Raw genomic sequence first — 25076 nt, 5'->3', positions numbered from 1 at the left:
CACTCCCACCCCTCCTTCACAGCTACAGCTTCCTTCCCTCCTGGCAGCAAGTCCTGCCATGTTCTCCTCTCAGGGCCGGGGGCTGCATAGCCGCAGCTCCCTTCCCTTACAGCAGCAGGTCCCTCCACGTTCTCCTCTGAGCGACGAAAGCTACACCTCCATTCCCTCCCGCTAGCGAGCCCAGCCTGACCCTCCCGACCCGGCCCAAAGCCTCCGCACACTCCTCCGCCAGCAGAACCCCAAACCGCCACTCCCTCCGCTGCTTCGTCAGGGAGGGAGGAACCCGGGGGCGGCGCCAGCCAGCCCCCAGCAGGCGCGTCCTCTAACGGTCGCAGTCTCTCGGCGCCAAAATTTGAAAGCTGCGGGGGCGGCGCCGCTGATGAAATACTCAGGCACGGGAAGGCAGTAGCTCCGTGTGCATGACACGGCTGGCTCCGGAGAGGGTTCGCTTGGACTCGGCCGCCTGAAGGGCTGTGGGGCATCTCGGCGGCAAGAAGGTGGGTGCGGGGGATGGCAGGAGGGGCAGGCATGTGCCGCCATCGGAGCTGAGGCCGTCCTGGGCTTCAGCACTCCGGTGCGGTGAGGGTGGGCGGGCTTTTGAGCAGGCTGGAAAGGGGGTCTCGGTCTCGGCCTTCCCCTTTGCCTCGCTAACAGATCGACTAAATGACCAGCTTTGGGAGGGACTAGGCTTGTGTCACAGTCTGCGTGCAATTATGGCGAGGCTCGCTGTGAAAGTCGCAGTGCTGGAGGATGTTGAAGGCTTGTGTGCTCCTCATGCGCCCACGCGTTGAGATGCTTGTTTGGCATGCAGGGTGACTTACTTGCTTCTTTTCCTCCCCTGAAGCACGCAGGACTCTGGTACCGGTACCTTCCTCAGTACTCCCTGGATGAATACTGTTCCTGTTCTTTCAGGCGCATAGGCAAAATGTACCTCAAGTCGATTGTTATTGAAGGGTTTAAGTCCTACGGCCAGAGGACGGAAATTAAAGACTTAGACCCCTTTTTCAATGCTATTACTGGCCTAAATGGTAGTGGCAAGTCTAATATCTTGGACTCCATCTGTTTCGTGTTGGGAATCGCCAATCTGTCACAGGTAAGAAGGGAGGCATTTGCTAAGAGTCATCCTTCCGGTAACTGTTTCATTTTATGGTCTTGGGAAATCTCCGACAGGGAGACCCGAAATGCTGCTTTTGTCTTGTTTGGATTTTTCATGACATGAACAGCAGTTTGTCATTCTTGCAGTGACTGAATTGCCGTTTCCTCAGTGAACTACAGCAGCTCAAAATGATACAGCTTAGAACATCAGACATGCAGATAAATTTATCACTTTCTGAACTGCATTATTAACAGTAAATGCGTGTGACAGAGCCAGTCACACCGAGTGGGGTGCTGCTTTTTGTGGGTTTGTTTATTTGTTAAACCTCTTCAGTTTTTGGCCGGTATCTCATGCAGAAACAAAGAGCTGGCTCACAAAACCCTCGAGCGTCACGCTGCCTCGGGTTTTGCAACGGCAGCACCACGCAGTTGCCAGTGTCTCACATAAACTCAAAAATCAGCATCAGCCTCGGCATTTTTTAAATCAACCTATGCAAAACCTCCAGTAGCACACTGAAGCTGTGTTAGGCATTTCTTTCAAAAACAACGTTTCTCTGGTCTGGAATTTAGGTACGTGCTTCCAACTTGCAAGATCTGGTTTATAAGAACGGACAAGCTGGAGTTTCTAAAGCAACCGTGTCTGTTACCTTTGATAATTCTGACAAGGAACGAAGTCCTCTGGGATTTGAGGACTGTAAGGTTATCACTGTCACTAGGCAGGTGAGTTTAGTGGCTGTGTTGTCTAGTAGACTATATACTTTTTTTGCTATGCTCTACAGAATGGCTTTATAAGAATAACAAAACAAAAAACCCCAAACCAAGGTAGTTTTTGAAGCCCTTCAGTTTTGGAAGCTGAGGCAATTATTCTGCAGTGTTGTTAGTAACATAATGTATAGAAGTAGATCCAGGGTCCCCGATTTGGAAAGAAAGGCATCACTTGTGAAATTAGTGTTGTATTGTTAACGTTTTCTATGGACTTGCACAGAAACATAGTCATAACGAAATCCTGTTTCTAAAACAAGTTCCAATTTTCCGTTGTGGTTTTTTCTTCTTTCTCAGTTTCCTCTTAATATTTGAACAGTGTGTTAGTTTGGGTTCTGAGAAGAAAGGAAAATTCATCTTTCTGATTAAGGGGTCTCCCAAGTTTAAAAAAAAAAAAAAAAAAAAAAAAAAGGACTTGTTGAGTTTGGGAATTTCTTGCTAATATTGCCCCTAATGACTGGTCTTTATATTTTTTCAGTTCTTTTAACTGTCTCTTCAACGAGATTCATGTTGATCTGTATAGTGTTGATATCTATGTGCATGTAAAGTTAGAATGTATGAGATTTGTTCAGATTTTTTGCATTCTTTATTACATTAAAAAACCTTTAAATGACTTAAAGTTTCTTCTATTTCTGTTCTTTCTCCAGGTTGTTATTGGAGGGAGAAATAAATACTTTATCAATGGTATGAGTGCCACTAACAATCGAGTGCACGATCTCTTCTGTTCTGTTGGGCTCAACGTCAATAATCCTCACTTCCTCATTATGCAGGTGTTGTATCTTTATATAATACAGAAAAAACCAGAAGTTACACTAAATTTGAGGCAGAATAGATAGTGGAAGAACACTTAGTTTCCTAATCAGAGAAAAGCAATGTCTTGTCAAGTGAAAAAAATGCAATTATCCGTTAAGTGGCTAAGATTCCAGGTGCGGCATAGTTTGACCCTAAAAGATGTGTCCCGTAGCACAAGGCTTCACGTAGCCCTCACGTTAAAAGCTTTCCCTGAAATACATTCCAGTTTTATTTTCCTTTGTGCCCCTTTAAGAGAGAGGTCTTGCTTTTATTATTGTCCTGAAAAAATACCAATGTTCTTTCCCATTATGTGTTTCATATTGGTATTGTGAAAGAGGTTGATTCACCTGTCTTCTTAAGTCATAATTAACAAGGGATGAGCTGACCAGTTGAAAGGACCCTTCTCAACACCAACCTAGGTACCAGACAAATCTGAGAAATATTTGCAAGGAATAATAAAACGGGGCAGGATTTACTAATTCATATGGAACTGTGCCACCTTGCAGGAAGGGCAGTGGGGAGAAAGGGCAGTTCTGCACCTATTCTGCTTCCTCCCAGTTTCATGAGCTACATCTCCAAAAAGACAGTTTACTATTAAAAGCTTCTTCAACGTCAGTAGCTTAGCAAGTCTCTGGAACAAAGTATGCATGTTCATTATTTCAGATGTAACTGGGAATAGGAAAGGTGAGCCTTCAGATCGTAAGAGATAAGGGCCATTTCAAGCTTGCTGAAGAGTGACTTCTTGAAGTAAAACGATTGAGTAAACTAGATTTATTCATGTAGCAAAAAAGAAAATCATGTTTGAACTTTTAAGGTATGAAAATGAGCAGAGTTCTCTGGCTTTGGAGTTTTGTGGCTGTTGTTGTTGTTGTTGTTTTGGTTTGTTTTGGTTTTTGCAATGCACACTGTTTTGATTGGGACCATGCTTCTTTTGTCTTCCTGTCACTAGGGACGAATTACCAAAATTCTCAGTATGAAGCCGCCAGAGGTGAGAAGGCCAAGGGAACTTTGTCTAAAGTTTTACTGATTTGTTTTGAATGGCAAAAATCAATACACAGGGGGATGGGAGGAGGAAGATACTGGAAGGGGATGAGATGTTCAGTTCTGCTCTGAGTTAAACCTATCAAACTTTTGTCATTTGCTTGAATTTTAGATTTTAGCAATGATTGAAGAAGCAGCTGGTACTAGGATGTATGAAAGCAAGAAATTACTTGTCCAGAAAGCTATAGAGAAGAAGGAAAACAAACTGAAAGAAATTCAAATGGTACTACATGTTGGAGAGTATACTTTGTTTTCTATTTGTTAAAGATAACCAGCGCAGCGTGGGTTTTACCTTGTACAAGATTTAATTTCTGCCCCTGGAAGTATCTAGTCATGCTTAGACACGTAGGAGTTTTCAAAATCGGGATATAAATGTTCTGGTTTGTGTTTCAGGTCTTGAATGAGGAAATCAATCCAACTCTACAGAAACTGAGAAAGGTAGGGAAAAAACCCAACCCGGGAGAGTGATAGGGTACTTGAAGAAATACTTGCAACTGCCCTGAATCAGCGTGTGGTCACTAAGACAGTAGTGTATTTGCAAGTTTTTTCAGACTCTTTTAAAAGATTCTACAGTTTGATCTTCTATCCAAGTGCAGAAAACTGTGACACTGAGGACTTCCAGAAGAAGCTAGAGGAGCATGTAGGGAGAAGGAAGAAAACAACATGGAAATATGTATCTTAGTTATTAAGCTTGCCAAGTCATGTTTCTGCTGCACAATCATACAAGTATTCTATCATAAGACTTTTCTTAAGCAGACCTGTAATGCACAATACCAAATCTATTACTTACTTTATGTGGAGAATCCCTCTTCTCTACAAAGAGCATGTTAGAAGTGCTTAGAGTTTTTTCTATAACAGTCCTCCTTAATGTTATTTTTCCACCAATATTTAGAGCTTTTTTCCCACTGGTGTCTTTTTAGGAACAAGCATCCTATCTGGAATACCAAAAAGTAGTACAAACAACGGCATACTTAAGACGCTTCTGTGTGGCTTACAGTTTTGATGAAGCTGAAAAGGCAAAGGCATCCTCCAGTGAAACATTAAAGGAACTGCAGGCTAATGTAGAAAAGCTTCGTAAATCAAAGGCTGAAAATGAACATAGGATAAAACAACTTAAAGAAGAAGTGGCAGAGCTGGAAAAGGAAATGAATAAGGTGGAACAAAGTTACACTTGCTGGAATATATGAAAAGAGAATCACTTTTACAGAAAATAGTCCCTTGATTTTTTTTATTTGTTTTTTCCTTCCTCTGGGAGGTTGATTAGATTATGCAGTGCTCACTGTTGCTCTGAGGTGTTGTCTAAAAGACATCCATTTGATGTTTCCAGTTGTCTGAAATGCTTTCTATCAAATCACTTGGAATAATGACTGAAGAGTAGAAACTGTTTGTCCCTGTGTCGCCACTCTGTGGAGTCAATGCTATATTAGGACAGAGATTTTAGTTTTGGTTTCGTTTCTTCATTTTTACCGGTGTCTCAAAATTCCAACAGGCAGCTGTTTCACAAAAGTCACTGCTGATTTCAGTTTTGGGCCAAATGAATTTGGTTAGATACAGGATGGCCCATAGTGTCTATATGTGACTAAATGGAGCTTTTGTCTGATGATATGAGATGATTCACGTCTTCAGTAGTGGCATCGGGTTAGTCTGGATTTCCAAGGGAACAGATATTCTGACCTGATGCATTGGAGTCCCAACTGCTTGCTTCATCTGCTGCTGCTGCTTCTACATATCACTGTGAGCAGAAGATGAAATGCTACAATTCCTTTATCAGTTTCTTTAGGTTTATTTAAAATTCCTTTCTTTCTGATTGTAGGAAGCTGGTGATACTCTTCATTCACTGGAAGGTGCTCTTTCAGAAATTAGAAGAGAAAATACCAGAGCACAAAGTGCCCTCGATCTCAAGAAGCAAAACTTACAAAGTGAAAAGATTAAGTATGAAGAACTGGAAAAAGCTATGCAGAAGGTGAGAACTTTGTATATGATTTTCTTCAAATGCTGAATTAGTTAAGATTGAGCAGGACAGCTGTTCTCATACCTAGTATGATAAGAAAAATAATGATTAGCAAATAGTACATTGAGAAAGCAGAAACAAATTGTTAGAATAGAATAGACTAAACAGGGTTGGAAGAGACCTTCAAGATCATCATGTCCAACCCACCTAAACAACTAAGCCGTGGCACCAAGCACCCCATCAAGTCTCCTCCTGAAAACCTCCAATGACAGTGACTCCACCACCTCCCCAGGTAGCCCATTCCACTGGGCAATCACTCTCTCTGGATAGAACTTCTTCCTCACATCCAACCTAAACCTCCCCTGGTGCAGCCTGAGACTGTGTCCTCTTGTTCTGGTGCTGGCTGCCTGGGAGAAGTAAGAGACCAACCTCTGCCTGTCTACAACCTCCCTTCAGGTAGTTGTAGAGAGCAATAAGGTCACCCCTGAGTCTTCTCCTCTCCAGGCTAAGCAACCCCAGCTTCCTCAGCCTCCTCATAGGGCTTGTGTTCCAAACCCCTCACCAACTTCGTTGCCCTTCTCTGGACACGCTCCAGCAAGCCAATATCCTTCCTAAACTGAGGGGCCCAGAACTGGACACAGTACTCGAGGTGTGGCTTAACCAGTGCAGTGTACAGGGGCACAATGACCTGCCTGCTCCTGCTGGCCACACTGTTCTTGATGCAGGCCAGGCTGACAGGCCTGTAATTCCCTGGCTCATCCAACCGGCCCTTCTTGTGGATGGACACCACATTGGCCAGCTTCCAGTCTTCTGGGACCTCTCCAGTGAGCCAAGACTTCTGGAAAATGATGGATAGTGGCTTGGCCAGCTCATCTGCCAGCTCTCAGCACCCTAGGATGGATCCCATCTGGTCCCATGGACTTGTGGGGATCCAAGCTGCTGAGGAGAGTTCCAATAACCTGCTCATGGAACACAGGGAAACTCTGCAGCTCCCTGGCTCCTTCTGCCAGCTCTGCAGGCCAGCTGTCTGGAAGACATTCTGTCCTGCTAGTAAAAATTGAGGCAAAGAAGGTGTTAAGCACCTCTGCCTTTTCCTCGTCCTTTGATACAACATTTCCCTCCGTGTCAACCGAGGAGTGGTGGTCGTCCTTGCCCTTCCTCTTGCTGTTAATATAGTTATAGAAGGACTTTTTGTTGTCCTTCACAGCAGAGGCCAGTTTAAGCTCCAATTGTGCTTTTGCCTCCCTAATTTTCTTCCTGCGTGATTTGGCAACATCCTTAAACATTCCGTGGGTTGCCTTCCCTTTCTTCCAAAGGTGATACACCCTCTTTTTTTCCCCTTAGTTCTATTAGAAGTCCATCACCTATCCCGGCTGGCCGTCTGCCCCGGCGGCTCATCTTCTGGCACATTGGCACAGCCTGTCCCTGTGCCTTCAACAATTCTTCCTTGAAGCAGGTCCAGCTCTCCTGGACCCCTTTATTTTTAAGGGCTTTATCCCAAGGAACCCTCTGAATTAGTTCCTTGAGTAACCTGAAATCCACCCTCCGGAAGTCCAGGCATTAGGGCATTGCTAGATATGTGTGGCATAGGGAGTAGTTTGCCATTAAAACCAAAGTAAACTCTTCATGTTTGCCAACCTTCTATTAAACTTAGGAGAGATCCCTAATGCTTGTGTTCTTAAAACTGAAGGAGAAATTTCTGCAGTGCATATATGTGACAGTTGATGTTAATTTTTTACCTTTGTTTTTTTAATCTGAGAGGAGAAATGAAGAATAAGTTTTAGATAACTGGGAAGAAACCGATTTCTCCTAGTTCTTGGGCAGTTGTCATGTCCTGTGGTACATGTTTCTGTAGCTACTAGTGTACTCATGGGGCAAGTACACACTTGCAAACATGCAAAGACGAATTGTAAGATGACCAAATCTAACCCAGGGGTTATAGAAATATAGCTGATGCAACTGCTCTTCGCTCCTCCTCAACTAAAGAATGTGAATTTAAAGAGAAACTGAGTTTCTTTTACTTTTCCTTTCTTTTTTTGCCTTTTTTTTTTTTTTTTGTTGCTGCAGGATTCTGAAGCACTGACATCAAAGGAGGCTGAAGTAAAGAAGATAGTGCAAGAGCTGAATGCTTTACAGGAAACAAGTGAAAAAGATGCACTTGCTTTGACTGCAGCACACCACCATTTTAATGCTGTGTCTTCTGGCTTGTCCAGCAGTGGCGGTGGGGAAGATACTACTCTGTCTGGACAGATGATGGCTTGCAAAACTGAAATCAGCAAATTAGTAACAGAGGCTAAGCAGGTAAGAGACTAAAAGCTCTACTTGTCTCAGAACAGCCTTCCTGCTGCTTTTGAAAAACAAGTGACATACCCTTGAAAGGTCAGTGAAAAGATGTGCAGGGTATCTCTGTCAGGTATTTACCGTGTTGGCATATGCCTCAAGGTGACTTTTTGATAAAACAGATACTTGTAAATAAATAAATAAACTCCTTGCATAAGAAGAGATAACTAATACTGCTGTGAGGAAGTACAGAAACTGGCATTTGAGACACAAAGAAAGACTCACAGTGCTCCAATGACTGATGATATTGGATAGGAAGAGTTTAAGACTGTTGTCAGTGATAGACATTCAACTATAAAGGTTTCTACACTCAAAGTTAATGGAGTCAAAATAAAGATTCCTGAGAGTTCTTACGTTAAAGTGTGCTAGCCGTGTGACTGGAACAGTTGGCACTTTTGTCTTAAGATAGGAAACCTTTTCTGGGGTAGCTTTCTCAGTGGAGTTTTTCAGAGTTCCAAGTGCACTTTTCTTGTCTCACTTAATGGAAGACAATCTTTTAGGGAGAATAACAAGACAAGCTGTGTCCCACGTTAGTTTGCCACATTTGTTCATGTACTAATGAGTTGTATCCAAAGCCATGATTTTGTGCATCTATTTCCAAATCGCCTGTGGCCTTCCAGTCAAAAGCCCAGGCTGCTTTTTTAGCATTTCTGCACCCAGTGGGACCTCATAGATATTGTATGAGTACCTTGTTAGCCCAAGTGTTCTAAAAGTACACCTGCAAGATTCTCTTTGAAAACCTTCTGGTTCCATAATTTTTTGCTCCTTACAGGCCCAAATGAAATTGAATTATGCACAAAAAGAATTGAAGACAAAACAAGCTGCAGTTAAGACGATGGATGCAAGCTACAAGAAAGACCGTGGGGTACTTGAAGCTCTCAGGAATACAAAAACTCAACTAGAGGCCGAGATGAAAAAGCTGAACTATGAAGGTCTGTACTGACTTCAGGTGCACAGTTTTGGGGGAATCTGAACAAGATACCTAGAAGTGTCATAGGTTCCTTCCCCAGGGAATAGTTTAAAATAATTTGATTTTGTGAGCTTGAGGCTGAATGTTTTAAATACCAATGGAAAACTTGAATTGTATTTAAAATGTAGGTGAAAGAATTACCAAGCTCCCTATTTCTTCCTGGTTTTCCCTACCTGGAGCACTAAAAGTTCCCTCCTCATTCCAGGTGACGCCTGTTGCAGAATAGTAATTGATATTCTGGAATGGCGTTCACGAGAAGCATGCTAGACTTCAAACTTTCTCTGCTTGTTTGGTGTTGTGACTGTAGACTTAATGTTCACAAATTAGCAAAGAATTTTAGGAACTACTTCAATTAAGTATTCTCTGCATATATGTAGACTAACAGCATAGCATGCCAGTTCTTAAGCTAATAGATTTCTGTGCTCTGATTGACTTTCTGCTTGTGCTCAACCCTTCAGAAGAGAGAGAAGCCACCCTTTTAGAAGAGAAGGCAGCATTGGCACCTGACGTCTGTCGGCTGAGGGAATTGCGTGACAGATTAATGGCAAGATGTCCTCAACTACACTTCAAATACAAGTAAGAGCTTGGCATGATCCTGAAACACATTTGAAAGTGGGTTTGGGTACATTTTGTGCATGGCTTATAATTCCATGAACTGGCTGCCTCTTGCTTTCTTTGTAGTGCCAGTGAATAATGCCTGTCTTACTTGCGATGCAAGTTAAGGGGGATGAAGGCTAAGTCAAAAACTGTTAATGGAATTAATGGGCAACAGGGAAAGTGACACAGTCTCTCTTAAGTGACAGCCTTCTCAGAGTCTCTGGAATGTTAACGAATTTTCAAGTTTTTTGCGATGGTATTTGCAAGCCATAATGGCAGCAGATTAAAATTGTAGAATCCAAGCTCTGAATGTAATCATTACTCAGCCTTCAGGCAGGACCCTGAAAAGTAGACTTGCTCTGTGGAGGTCCGTGTTGTATGTGTCTCCACCATTTGAATATACGTATCTCCAGATGTATTTCCTTACATTACTACATAAGCGAATAGTTCTGAACATATTCATACAGCTGGGCAATACTAGAGCCCCTAGTCAAAACCGGTTAAAAATTGCATGAACAAGTTTTAGACCAGTGAGGGAGGACATTATTTTAATGACTGTGTACCTTACCCTTTATTGGGAAGGCTCTTGCCCTGAAGTATTAAATGTAACTATTGTCTGGTTTTCACACAGTAGAAGTCAGAGTGTCTTATGCTGGTATAATAAGCAGTATGAGGTTTTAAATGCAGATTTCTTTAAGTTGTTTGAGAAAGAGAAACAAACGTGTGATTGTCATAATTTAAGACATCCAGAGAAGGGTTGGGATCCAGGACGTGTGAAAGGCCCAGTTGCATGCCTTCTCTCTGTGAAAGATACATCCCAAGCAAAAGCTCTGGAAGCGGTGGCTGGAGCGAAGCTCTCTAACATTGTTGTGGACACCGAGGTATGTTTATTGCTCTAATACAGAACTCTAAATGTTGAGGTCTTGTGATTCGGGGTTAGCAAGCATGTGCATTATTACTCGGTGCTGAAGAGGTACCTCGTACCCTTGTGCACCTTAAATTGGGACAAGAGAGTTACACATAGTTGCTGGCTACAAGATATTCCTCCTGCAATCCCCTGCTGTCATACTTTGACAAATCAGTTATGTACTCGGGAATGGTCTTACTTTTCTCATTTCAGGCTACTGGCAAAGAACTTTTAGAAAGGGGTGGTCTGCAGCGTCGATGCACCATCATTCCCCTAAACAAGATCGCAGCCGGGTGTATTGAACAAAGCAAGATCAACTTGGCCAAAACCTTGGTATGTAAATGAATGTAATAGTTACACTATTTTGCTTGTGTGCCTTTCTCATTTTGTTTCTTGGAGCTTAATGGTTTTGTGCTATTAAGTTTCTATGGGATTTGAGGGTATCTCGGTTTTACTTTTTGTTCCCCTTTTATCCTTTCTGCCGTACAATGTTTACATGGATATTAATTATCTCGCTTTTAAATTAAACCATTTCAAAATTCAATGATGCTTTTGGAAAGTGCTCTATATCAAATTAAACTTGAATGAAAACAGACTAATTGCACGTCCTTTGATTCCTAGGCTGGCCATGATAGTGTGGATTTAGCCCTTCACCTAATTGAATATGACCCTAAACTGCAGAGAGCAATGGAGTATGTCTTTGGAAGAACGCTGGTCTGTAATAGCATGGATACTGCCCAGAAAGTGACCTTCGACAAAAGGATAATGACAAAAACTGTTACAATTGATGGAGAAATATTTAGCCCCCAGGGCACTCTGCGTGGAGGCAATTACTGGTTTTATTCATATTATAATACTCTGTGTGGCTGTTGAATTGTTTACTGCTTTGCATGGTTTTTTTTTTATAGACACTGACCTTTTTATATATCCTTTTTCTGGGGATAATATGATCAATTTGAGATTTCTCAGTCTTGAGCCTGAAGTAAGACTGGTTAAGAAAAAGTGAAAAGGAAAAATTTGCATGAAGTAATACTTAATTGGCTGTAAAATCCTCTTGGAAGGATAAGTGCTTTGAATTCGAGCAACTTTGGAAGCAATTCATCATTTCAGGTAGTTTTGTAAGGTATGGAAAGGTAATTTCACAAGAAATGCAAATGTAATATTTGAAGTCTGCAGAACTCCAGCAGATAAGCAGTCTTTCTCCATTGGCATCTATAAATTTAGTCTATCAGCCTTTCTGTTTTATAATTAATACTGATGCAGGCTGAAGTTTTTAGTATCTCAACTTTGCTCTTTGCCAGTGCTGGTTCCACTAGTCTCTTTCTAATTAGCTTGACTTGGTTGTCTTCACAGGTGCATTTTCATGTGGTGTACCAACCTTGTGTGTGCTCAGAGAAATTAAAGATGCTGAAACAGAACTTGCTGTAAAGGAACGTCGACTTGAGGCTGTGGAGAAGGAGCTGGCAGTCTTGAAGAATGCTGCTGAGAAGTAAGTTTTGCCTTCTAAAATGTCAGGTGTATTTCTTACGTGACTAAGAAAATAAATGAAGTCGTATTTTTGGAGCACGTGGGGCCTGTTGAGAATGTAACATACAGAAAGTTATTCCCTTACTCCCTGTTCTCTCCAGATTTAAGGACAGCAATCAACAAGCAAAGTTATTTTTTTTATATAAAACATGGAAGAAAAATGTCTTTTGGGTAACAAGTGGGGATGCCGAAAAAAGGCATACAGTGATGCCTACATGAAAAGCTTGAGGTTCTCCAAAGCTGAAGAGTGGTTCTGCTCCAGCAGTGTTTTGTAAAACACGTACCGAATTTCAGTTTGTGATAGCTGCTGTTCTGCCAAGAAAATAAAAAGACACTAAAGGGGAAATATCCGAGTGATACAGCTGTCAGGATTTAAACTGAATCATTTGAAGTATATTTGATTTTCAGTTACTCATCTACTAAAGATGTTTTTAAAGGATGGAGTATAAAAATATTTAGTTCTGTAAAAGAAAAGGTAAGATGGTGATGTTACTTAATAGGTCCAGCTGATAGCTTATTTTTGAAACTGTTTTGAGCTGTAATAAACTTCCAGAACTATAACCAAAAGGAAGAGAAAAGTTTTGCTTTGAGAACTTGCTTTTAGTGCTTCAGTCGAGCATCTGTCATGCTTCTGGCTGGAAAAATGTGAGCTCTGAATCGTTGCCATGTTTTACATTTACTTTGCTTAGGTTGATTATATCTTACCTGGGCCTACATAGCCAGAAGTTACCTATATAATTCAGATGCCTGCAACCTTTACTGTTGAAGTCGGATCAGACTTTCGTGCCTTTAAGCTGGTTTGTCCTGCAGTCATTGTGTCTCACAGTAGAACAGGAATGTAACTATTTATCCTTACTTCTATAGCTGCTTACTTCACTTTTGAAACTAAACTTCTGGGTAGCCTTCTTTACAACAGCGTGTCATTACGGTCTTCAAAGGTACCAGGTGCTGAAGCAGCAGTGGGAGCTGAAGTCTGAGGAAGCAGAGCTGCTGGAAAAGAAGCTTCAGCTAAGTGCTTACCACAAGCAAGAGGAAGAGATACTGGCACTGAAGAAAACCATTGGTGACAAATCTGTTCTTAATTTTTTAGCTGAAAGTTAATTGCTGAGAATGAGATGGTTATTTGGCTGAGTAGCGGGATCTTTGCTTAAGAGAAAAATATTTTTCACTTTGAAAATGCTAACTTTGGAACATGCAACAAATATAGAATCAAAATAGACTTGCAGGGAGGGGCTTCATAGAATTGTTAGGGTTGGAAGGGACCTCAAAGGTCATCTAGTTCCACCCCCCCTGCCATGGGGATTCACATAAGGTGGGTCACTCCCTGTAATAAAGGTTATGTATACTGTAAAACGTAAGAAAAAGGGGCTTTGCCAAGAAGTTTCTAAAATGGAGTTAATGCCATGTTTGAATAATCCTTTTTAAAGTAAAGTTTTGTCTTTTGTTTTCAAGGCCATCTGTTTTTACAGGTATTTCAGCTTAGCAGTGTAAATAGTTTGCATCGCTTCATCTCTAGAAGTGATACATATGTAGGCTTAGTATTCTGGGGATGAAGTGATAAGTAGCCTGATTAATGGATTCTTGATCAGGTAATTCCGCATATACTCTCCCCTGTCACAAAGGCTTATTTTCACAGAATGCTCAGGTTTGGAAGGGACCTCCAGTCCAACCTCCCTGCCAAAGCAGGGCAGGCCACACAGGAATGCAGCCAGGCAGGCTCTGAAAGTCTCCAGAGACTTTGGTGCCCTACCAATAATAACTGGCAACAAGAACAATGTTTTGGAGCTATCATTGGAATAGCTGGCTTTGATTACTAGCAAGCATACAATGATGTTTTCCTGTTAGAGGCAAAGATGGATTTGTTTCAATTGGAGTAGAGGATATAAATGTAAAGATAATAACTGTGCCTGATCTCTGTATTGTATTTCTTGATTCAGTGGAGTGTGAAGAGACATTAAAGAGAGCTGAAGAGACCCAACAGAAGGCAGAAGATAAATGCAGGTTATTAGAGAAAAAAATTAAAGACCGAGAAGCAGATTGTGCACAACAACTGAAAAGCGCACAGCAGAAATTGGATGATGCCAAGAAAAAGGCAGACACTTCAAGCAAGAAAATGAAAGAAAAGCAGCAGGTAAAACGTAACCTTTAGCAGCTTTCTTCGTGTCAAAAGCAGTTCCAAGAATCAAAACTCGGTGACTGTCTTGAAGTCTTAATACTGTTAGTTTTGGAACTTAAGGGATTACTCTGTAGTCAGTAGAAATGCTGATGCTTTGCTTTGTTTGTTTGCAGTTGCCCCCTTGTAGAGGAACAGGTATTGCTAATCTACAGCGTTTACTATGTCAAACTGAATCTTAATTCTTTCCCTTTAAGGATACCTAATAAATTAATACATAAAAACCTCTCTCTAGGAAGTTGAAGCTTTAGCTCTGGAACTTGAAGAGCTAAAAGAAGAGCAGACCTCCTATAAACAACAGATAAAGGCCGTAGCTGAAGCAATCCAAGACTACGAGGCGGAAGTTAATGCTTTGACGGCTGAGGTGTCGAAGACAAAGGTAAAGGCGAATCCTCTTTTGTTACCTGTTGTAATGTTTCTGGAGATAAGATTCTGCAAAGCTCAAATGTATATTTTGTAGTTTGGATTTTCTTGGCAGCCCTCAGTAATTAGTTATTTTCTGGCTTTACCACGTGAATTTTTTTATTCTTTCCTTGCTGTGTCCTTCATACAACTGGCCTTTAAATGCCGCTAATAAATGTCTTTTCGGTTTGCTTTTCAGAAATCTGTAGAGAAATCAGAGAAAGAGGTGGCCAAGCAAAAGGAAGTTGTTGAGACACAGAATAAAGCAATACAAGCCAAAGATGCAGAGATAGCAAAATGCAGAGAACAAAATCATGAATTACAGCTTCAGCTTAAAGAATTCGAACACAACATCAGCAAACATCAGCAAGACACTGATGATGCTGCTTTCACGGTACTTCAGAACTGTGCTTTTCCTTGCATTTTGTGACCAGGCGTGGTTATTTCCTTTGCCCCATGCAAACAAAATACGGGGTGTTTTTTAATAAGCATGTCATATTTGCATGTCTTGATGTGAGAAGTTTTGTCCCAGGAGGAGGGGGTGAAAAATGTAAATTGTAGCAGCTAATTGGTACAGACTAACAGAGAGTGGATTTTAATGCAAAAGTGTTCAAGGAGAGCATTCTTTCTGTGTGAATGTATTAGGTAGCTAATTAATCAAACTAATACCAAGATTTAGTGACGAGGACTTAGCCCAGAAAGAGAAAAATGTGTTTCAAGTAAATGTGATGAACATGAAGCCTTGTAAAGATATGCACCTGTGCTGCATTGAGACAGAATGAATGTTGTAACTTCAGGATGTTCTGGTTTTGTTTGTTGGTTGTTGTTTTGTTTTTTTTTTTAATTACTATTTTAATTCACATTTGAGAAGGGGAGGAAAAACCAAAAGACCTTAACATCCATCTTCTTGTTTACAGATCAGCAAAATAATGGAAGAGCACCCATGGATAGCTTCAGAGAAGCAGTTTTTTGGTCAGCCAGGCACAGCCTATGATTTCAAAGCCAACGATCCTAAAGATGTAGCTGTAAAGCTGCAGAAGCTGCAGGAGAAGAAAGATGTGTTGTCAAAGCGAGTGAACTTGAAAGCTCTGAATAGGCTTTCTGAGACGGAGGAGAAAGTAAGCATTCTGTATTTTAACCTAGAAATGTGGCGTAATTTGGGTGTTGTGTGTAACACAGATCTGTATTTGTATATGCTCTGAGCATGGCAGAAAGCCTTCTCTTAGCACTTCTATACTAGCCCTACATTTTTATTCACTTGTGCACTAGGGTATACATAATGTTGACTTGGGCTCATATGAGCCATTTCATTCCTCCCCAGCTTGGTCCATCTCAAGTTGGCAGCAGCAGCAGCAGCACTGGGCAAATCCTGAATCACAGGGAAATCCCGCATACAGGATTTGGAAATGAATGCTTTGGGTTTCAGTCTTCTGGTGTGGTGGGTTGGACTTAACCCCCAAAATAAAATTGCCAGACCAGCTCAGTTGAAAGCAAATGAAGCTATATTTACAAGCACACTACTATCTAGAAATTGGGATGCAATGAATATGTACAAAATATGCAATATTTACATGTATTTACAATTTCTAAGCAACACAAGAACCCCTCTGGACAAAACCCCAGGGGGTTACCCACAGCTTCCCCCTTCCTGCTCCCTTCTCCCACCTTACACATGATAGAGAGAAGAGCAGAGGCTAGTTTTTCAGTACTTGGCCACAACCAAGTAACACAGTCAAGGTCAGCAACAGCCGAGCAGAAGCCAGCTAGTGTCTGCTAGAGCAAAGAAGTTGAAAGAAGCGAGAGTAAGATTACACAACTAACTTTGTTAATTATCAGACCAATGGGATTATTTAGATCAGTATGTTCCCTTTTACATCCAATGGTAATTTACTTACATTTCTATCCCTTTCTGTTCAAGATCTGTGGAAAATTTTCCTAGGCACAGCCTAAAACTGCCACATGTGGTTTAGGGTGTTCCATAGTGGGAACCAATGGTGGGAAACAGTATGATTAGCACAAATTATGGTTGAGCACAAAGTTCATTGAAATCAATTGGAGTTTTTCGTTTCATTGCTCCAGTACAATGACTTGATGAAGAAAAAAAGAATTGTTGAGAACGACAAGTTACAAATTCTTGCAGCTATTGAACGGCTAGACCGGAAGAAAGCGGAGGCCTTACAAATAGCGTGGAAAAAGGTATGACACTTAAAATCCATCCTTCATGTTTTTAGCAAAGGATCAAGCTTGTCTTAGATGAGTGTTTTATGTGTTTCCATGGAATAAAAGCCAAAAACTAATAGATGCTTCCTTGCAGAGCTGATCTCCCTTGCCTAGTATTTAAATTACAAAATTTTATTTCTCCTGCTTCACCTCACTTTGTTGAGGATTAAACATGAATTGTGTGAGAATATTAAAGATACACTTAAACCTGCAAAACTGTTTTTACCATTCCCTTCTAGTGTCCACAGATTTCAGGAACGTTAAACTAGTGGCATGCTGAAATAACTTTGTCTCGCATGAAGTTAAGACGAAACAGTCTTTTTGTTGGCTTAAAGCAGTGTTTTACCAGGGTTAAAATCTTCCAAGTTCTGTGCAGCCCTCTATGGTGTGGGTGCTGTGGACTTGCCTGCCACTGAGAGGCTAGGTTGTATCTGCACTGGTCAGGCCGCACCTCGGGTACTGTGTCCAGTTCTGGGCCCCTCAGTTTAGGAAGGATGTTGACTTGCTGGAATGAGTCCAGAGAAGAGCAACGAAGTTGGTGAGGAGTTTGGAACACAAGCCCTATGAAGAGAGGCTGAGGGAGCTGAGGTTGCTTAGCCTGGAGAGGAGGAGACTCTGGGGTGACCTTATCACTCTCTACAACTACCTGAAGGGAGGTTGTAGACAGGCGGAGGTTGGTCTCTTTCTTCTCCCGGGCAGCCAGTACCAGAACAAGAGGACACAGTCTCAGGCTGCGCCAGGGGAGGTTTAGGTTGGATGTGAGGAAGAAGTTCTATCCAGAGAGAGTGATTGCCCATTGGAATGGGCTGCCTGGGGAGGTGGTGGAGTTGCCATCATTGAAGGTGTTCAGGGGGAGACTTGATGGGGTGCTTGGTGCCATGGGTTAGTTGTTTAGGTGGGTTGGATTGGTTGATGGGTTGGACGCGATCTTGAAGGTCTCTTCCAACCTGGTTTATTCTATGTATCAGCTATTGCTCTTTCAGGTTATTTGTTACTTAAGCACTCCCCTGCCTTAGTAGTTTCGTTCTCTCGTATCATGAATAATAACAAAAGTTAAAATGCTCCCTTTCTGCATAGAAAACTCTTTTCTGCTGTACCATGAGAACTTGTACTACCTAGTCTCTAAAAGAACTTGTACTACCTAGTCTCTACCTTTATGAAGCTGCATCCCTTCCAAGACTTGGACATTGCTTAAATAATCTTGGGAAGAAAATGAGTGGTAAGGATGCTGGTGGGTGCCTCTTACAAGGTGCTTACACCAATAACGGCCTATTTTTTAATTGGGAGATATTGCAATTTGCTAGTTAAATCTGAGGTAGGGCATAAACATTTCCCTGGCTGATAGCACAGTCTCCCAATAGTTCTCTCATTTTATCCCTCTGAAATGCTTAGCATAGGGTGTAGTCTATGCTACTAGAGAGTACGGTGTTGCTTCTCTCTTCAATACACAGGAAATAAAAGATTCTATATGCTAATATATTCATGACATGAGGCACTGGAAATTTTGACCTGTTTGCACTTGATTCAGAGCAGGTACCTTTGTCTTCTATGGTCTGACTTCTAGGTGAATGAAGACTTCGGTTCCATCTTCTCAATGCTTCTACCAGGAGCCAAAGCTATGCTAGTAGCTTCTGGAGCCCACAATGTCTTGGAAGGCCTGCAGTTCAAAGTTGGCTTGGGAAACATCTGGAAAGACAACTTAACGGAACTTAGTGGAGGACAAAGGTGGTTCATTTTTGTGGGATTTTTGTTGGTTTTTCCACTGCAGTTGAGTATATAATTGATAGGTCTAGCTGATTATGGTTCAGAAAAGGAAAAGTTTAGTATTGTATCTAGTCAAGTCACTATTAGAACTCACCGTTTTGACACAGAAGATTTTTCTCCATGGAGAAGTGACCAAAAAATGATGAGGAAGCTGTAGTCAATTTCAGGTAGTACTGATGGTACTGTTGAATTGAATGTTGTACCCTTTGAGTTGTCATCTCAAATCTCTAAAGACAATATCTGCCCTAGTGTCAAGTAACCTCATGACAAGGAGAGTTTTCTTCAGTGTTTACAGCTCCTGTGCAGGGTGTGAGCCTCTTGGCAAGTTCTAAGGGAAAAAAAAAAAACAACGAGTGAGAAACAGGATTTAGGAAGAAGTGAGATGAGGGCATAACTTTGTGGAGGTCAGAATGCTTTAAGAACTGTGCAGTGCTGGTTTTCAATGTAAAACTTAGAATTAAAATTAGGTAAAGCAACAAAATGCCATCCCCCAGCTAGCCCCATCATCTGACAAGAGTAACATCTGCTGTTTCTGGGAGAAGGCTTCAGATTAAGTTTAAAATCAGAAGCTGTGGCAGAAGTTGTCATTCTCAGAGCTCACAACATGGCTCGCCTTTTGAGACCGTTTTATGAACAAACAGCTATTTTCATAAGCCAAAGCCTCTCAAACAACAGGGTAAAGCATGACTTTCTTGTTCTCTGTATTAGATCGCTGGTGGCCTTATCCTTGATCTTAGCCACGCTGCTCTTCAAACCTGCCCCCATCTACATCTTGGATGAAGTGGATGCAGCCCTTGATCTCTCTCATACCCAGAACATTGGGCAGATGCTTAATGCACACTTTAAGCATTCTCAGGTATGATATTGAAACCTTTCTGATCACCTGCTTATGTACTTCATTACTGCCAAAGGTGGTCAGTCACTGGGGACTCTCAGCTGTTCAAGTATTTTAGTCCAAAGATGTGTGGTGCATTTCTAAGTTGTTTTTCCGCTGGAAATCACACTGATAGGGCAACTGTCAAACTTTGTAAGCACTATATTGCAAAGTCAGCTCTTCTGTGGTGACTGAAAACCAGCTCCTGATAGGGAAGAATGCCTGCAGTGGGATAAATTTCAGGCATAACACACGTTGTGATTTTTTTTTTTTTTTTATTTTTGCTAGAATTTTAACTTAACCTTGAAATATCACAGAATGTTAGGTGCTGGAAGGGACCTCAAAAGATAACCTAGTCCAACCCCTCTGCCAGAACAGGATCATCTAGAGCAGATCACACGGGAACACAGCCAGGCAGGTTTTGAGTATCTCCAGAGAGGGAGACTCCACAACGTACCTGGGCAGCCTGTTCCAGTGTTGTTGTTCTGTCAACCTCACAGGGAAAAAATTTTTCCTCATATTTACATGGAACTTCATATGCCTCAACTTCCACCCATTGCCCCAAAATACTTCAATTTTCACCCTCCTGAAATAACCCAGGCAGTAGTGGAAAAGATCTGTGGCCTGTGGAGTGGTAAAAAAAATCTATAGAACTGAAGAAATTGACTACTATAAAGGAAAGGCAGTACCTGCATCTGGTGGTAGAAGATGACCTTTCCATATTAGGAGAGAGGAGAGTAACATTTGATGCCAGTATGGTAAAACAATTTGAGCAACAACTTTAGCCTGTGAAAAATCCTGCCTTCTTTACAAAATTCCTGGGAACGCTTTTTCCAGTGGCTGGTGAGGCATTAACAGGTTGTGGCCTGTATCCCAGGCCAAGCTCTGCAGGGGAGGGACAGAGCTGTGTGTCCTTAGCTGCAGAAGATGTCTGGCCTCTGGGTTCCCACCACCTGCTTAGCATGTTCTGTTTGGCTTCTCTGCTTATAACATTTTTCTGGAAGAATTGCCACCAAGACAGTGCCCAGATAAAGTAAAATTAATCCTTATTAGAAGCCTTTTTCAGTTCAGTTTTGAAGTCTTTATTAGGTTGACAGCATTTACTTCTACTTTTTCTTGTGTTTTCTTTTAGTTTATTGTGGTGTCCTTGAAGGATGGAATGTTTAACAATGCCAACGTCCTCTACAAGACCAAGTTTATGGATGGTGTGTCTAGTGTTGAAAGACACACTGCTAATTCAAAAAAATGAACCTATTTGCTTCCAGGAACAGCCAGAAAGCTGGAAAGTGATAACAGGCCTTGCAGACAGTCTAGCAAGGCCCAGAAGAAGCTTTTAATGTTTGAACCAAATAAAAGCAACCAATAAAAGCAACCCTGAAACTTTATTGATTGTTTTTCTTGGGTGTCTTTAATGGGGATTTTTAATGTCTTAGTTTTAAACTGACATCATCCCTCTTCTAGTTTATATTAGCAGAGGAAGCTGTTGCCAGATAGGTAAGCTGGCCACATTTTTTATGCTTGATTTCCCGTGAGTAATTGTTATTGCTCCCCTGAGAATTTGCACCTAAACTTACACCAATAGTAGTCCTGTAAGCTCAACAGAAGGGACTGAAGCCTTCGAGTAAGGAAAATCTGATTCGTCTTGCATTGCTGGCAGCGTTCAGAAGGCCTGCTGCAAAGTTTAAACGCTGTCTTCTGTTGACAGATACTACAGGAGAAGTGCCCTATCTGTTTTAAAGCTTTTGTGATTGTTTCGAAGAACTGTTTTCTCTCAAGCAGCCTGCACCAGAACAAGAGGACAGTCTCAAGCTGCACCAGTGGAAGTTTAGGCTCAAGGTGAGGAGAAATTTCTTCACAGAGAGTTGCTGGCCATTGGAATGGGCTGCCCAGGGAGGTGGTGGAGTCACCATCCCTGGAGGTGTTCAAGACGAGATTGGACGTGGCACTTGGTGCCATGGTCTAGTCATGCGGTTTGTGGTGACAGGTTGGACTCAATGATCTTTGGGGTCTCTTCCAACCTTAGTGATACTGCAATATATAAGTTCAACTCATGTTGTTATGGTGCGTCTCTAGCAAACCTTCTATGTGCGCAGCGCTTCTTTGCCTTTATTTTATGACTGGTTGTATTTAAAATTTAGCAGTGAGCTTCTAAATTTTCTCACACACAGATGGTCACAATCACATTAAGATGCCCTGATGTCGTCTGGGCCTTTTTGTTTATTTGAGGGGTGTTTGCTTTCCTTTTTTCCCCACTCCATTTTCTTTGTGCACTCCCTTACCCATGAATCCAAACGTGGCAGGCTCAGACTCCTTCCTCTCCCCTAGGAAGCCAGGCTGGAGAGCAGCGGAAGACCACCCCCCACCCCCCACTTAGCTTGAGGTAAGCAAACTAGGGCCTTGGCAGGAGCTGATTTTCATCTCGTTTCTGGCACACCCTTTTGTCTTGCCTTTGTTGGTGTGAAGTTCCCCGCGGTGATGGGGGCCACATGTTTGAATGCATATGTGGGTTGCAGAGAGAGCACTTGCTGAGAGAGCTCCCAGGTTTTTCTTTGTGCTTTTTCCATGTGGAAAGCAGTTATGCTAAAAATGGAATTTAAAGGAGTCTCATCTCTCTGCAAACTGTTTTCTTGCAAGTATATTTCTGGGCCCTCAGGGAGCTCTTTCATAAGTGAGTGTGCAGCGAGTTTTTATTCATCTTTCCAAATACTGTAATAATCCAAGTAATTTATAATCTGACCAGTTTTACTAACTTCTCAACCAAAGACTGAACTTAAAAATCTTAGTATATTAGAAGGAGAACAGATTTAACTGTAAATAATTCAGAGTTTGTTTTTATAACTCTGCTGGTTGTTTTGTCTCCTAACACCGAATGTGGCAGTGGCTGCCGGCACTGAGGTCATCATTGGAGACCCGAGACCGTTCAGGAGACAGACGAGTAAGGGACGAGGGGGTCCGCAGGGTGTCCGCAGGACAGACCAAGGGGGTCTGCTAAAAAGGTCCAGAGGGAAAGGACCGCAGGAAAATCTCACTGGTGAATACTACGGGAATTTCAGGGAGTAAAAAGAGAAGACACCCAGGGAGGTTGGTAAAAATAGGAATGATGCTCAGGGAGGTTGGTAAAAATAGGAATGATGCCCAGGGAGGGCAGAAGCCCGGCCAAGATGACGATCTTGGGATACTCCCCGAAAACCCTCTAGGAAAAATGTTAAGATTGTGGCACAATTTGCACATTCTTCCAGAAATAACTAAGGAAATAATGGTTGGCAGGACTTGGGGCCTGCAGCCCTCCTTGCTGGTGGCAGGGAGTGGGGACCGCTGGAGGCGGGGATTACCTCAGGGTCCAGGGAACAAAAGAGCTCATCAAATGTCTTCACACTAGGGTTGTGGGGGCAGGGCTGTAGCATCTGTGTTTGTAATTGCCTTACCATCCGGGACGTAAAGTCGAGTAGGGAACACCCGGCAGGATCGAGGATGCAAGTATTTATGGGGGTGCTAATCTGTGGTAGCAATACCGCCGTCAGTTGTGTGCTAAGTGTGACAGTTTTCAATGGGGAGGTAAGAGCAGTCTTGTGAGGAAGGGGTGTAAACTTTGCAGTTTATTAGGTGTGATAGATGGAATGATCGTTTGTGTCAATTAGATGATTTTGATTACAGCAAAAGTAGGAGCATGAACGATGGAATAAGGGATCAGACACTGGGAACTTACATATGTAATTAGAGTTTCTTTTTAGGCTTTATTATAATCAGTTGTTTACTTGTTTTAGTATAGAGTAAGATTTTAGGTTTTGTGAGAAACGAACTCACTGCTGAAATTTATAACCAGTTTATTATAAAATAAAGGCAACACAGCACTGGGCGCATAGTGAGTTTGCTAGAGGCGCACCTTAACAACACGAGTTGAACTTATATAGACGGCATTCATCTATTCCCCAGCACGCTCCTACCCCTCTCCATCAGGACTGAGACAAAACCTGCACTTTTAACCTGGCCAGTCTTTAGACCTGTTGGCGCCTCACCTTTCTATCCCAATGCCCCACACAATACAGACCATCACCAACCAATCAGCCCAATGACCGAACCCCACGGTCCTTGCGAAAGCCAAATATTAAAGGCAACACAATTTCTCACAATCACTCCCCTTCTTTCTACTACATTTGCCTTGAGCCATAATAACCTAACTTGGCAACAATTCTACAACAAGCAAAAGGATTCCTGGTAAAAGGAATGGAATAACAACTGATGTTCCTTGCCTGAAAATATTTCCTCTTTTACTTTACTAGGCACCATACACAGGGACTCGGTATGGTATATCTGGGTGACAACTTTCTCCCTCTGAGCGGTTAATCCTGGGAATTAGGAGTCCGGTTTGACTTGCAACTTCACTCACATGGCTTATGGGGTTGCTGCCCACAGCCATGGCTCTAGATCTTCTTCGTGGCAATTACAGAGGTCTACCCGGTCTTGCCTCCTTCAATCCCCACCAATGCTCTGCTTGGACCATGTCTCCTTCCCTTGTCCAGGGAGGTTTGTACCAATTTCAAACCCTGACCTGTTTCTAGCTTGTGATGTTTTCAGGCAAGGACCATTACCACTCCTATTCTGATACTGGAACTCATCTCATGACCATCTTTATGTCCTCCATTTGGGGTACCACAGTCCATTCAGTGGGTGGATCCACCAGTCCTTTAGCTCTGGTTGCATGTTGGCTGTCTGCATTGCAGTCTCTGTGGTCCCACTAGCTGAACACAGTTTTTGATACTTTAACACCAAGAACATAGATGAATCCTCTGTCCTAATCACTTCAAATTATAACCACATAGATCAATGTTCCAACAAGCCAATTTACATTTGATAACCCACAGAAAACCTAATTACATAACTACAATAGCATTTACCATCACTTTTAGTAGGCCTAATTACTAATTCAACCTGTTTACCATTACTAATATTGGAGGAGAATTTATCCACACCTGGGGACATGGTCCAGTTCAGTCAGGATAAAATACTCCTCGATTACAACAAATACCATTTCTTTTACACTTTACCCATCCCCAATGACATCAAGTCCCAGGATGTTATACACAGAATGAAATGGGGGCTTTCCTCAATGTTTTCTTACAATGCAGATTCAATGTCACACAATGTCAGATGTTTCGAAAGGTGGGTTTGTCTTGCTGGCTCCAGAGCCTTCAGACCGAGGTGTTCAGAGGCACATTCCTGAAGTGGTCCTTTTGCTCATGAAGCATGTGTCCACCCTTGTTCTGCAGTATGGACAGCTGGATCTGTTGTGTACAAAACCAAGAAAAGATCCTTCCCAGGGGGAAATTAGTGACTCTCCAAGATTTTTTTTAAAAGTTGCTTTCTGGGCCTCCTCTACTAATAAGGGCTGCTGATAAGCAAATTGGCCCTCACCTACTTATAGAATCTAATAACTTGGAACAATGCCCTACAGGATTTTTACTTCCAGTCCAGTCAACATCCCATATTGTCCATGTCAGGCAAATTTAAAACAGGGCATCAATCAACATTCTTTTTATTTATCCAATCACTCATCATCTTCTGGACTCCATTTAATATTACTAATCAATAGTACTCCAGAAATCCGAGCAGCTGCTTGATTTCTGACCTTCCCTTACAGCAGTTACCAACATTCTAACTTTT

At 42.0% G+C, this 25076-nt stretch overlaps 1 protein-coding gene across 1 annotated transcript; it reads left to right on the top strand.

Annotated features, from left to right (window-relative positions):
* The first annotated feature begins 919 nt into the window (after positions 1-919).
* On the top strand, positions 920-20664 carry SMC2 (structural maintenance of chromosomes 2). The gene is made up of 24 exons (XM_054178974.1): positions 920-1093; positions 1666-1815; positions 2505-2627; positions 3599-3637; positions 3803-3913; positions 4084-4128; positions 4611-4844; positions 5504-5653; positions 7709-7942; positions 8754-8913; positions 9410-9527; positions 10291-10429; positions 10669-10788; positions 11077-11281; positions 11809-11944; positions 12921-13045; positions 13920-14113; positions 14391-14534; positions 14757-14951; positions 15475-15675; positions 16637-16753; positions 18342-18502; positions 19250-19397; positions 20548-20664. The coding sequence occupies exons 1-24, from the start codon at positions 926-928 to the stop codon at positions 20662-20664; spliced, it is 3534 nt and encodes a 1177-aa protein (XP_054034949.1). The 5' UTR covers positions 920-925.
* The last annotated feature ends 4412 nt before the right edge of the window (positions 20665-25076 follow it).

The sequence above is a fragment of the Dryobates pubescens genome, chromosome Z (genome assembly GCF_014839835.1).
Source record: "Dryobates pubescens isolate bDryPub1 chromosome Z, bDryPub1.pri, whole genome shotgun sequence".
NCBI classification, from domain to species: domain Eukaryota; kingdom Metazoa; phylum Chordata; class Aves; order Piciformes; family Picidae; genus Dryobates; species Dryobates pubescens.
This window is presented reverse-complemented; position numbering and strand designations above follow the sequence as displayed.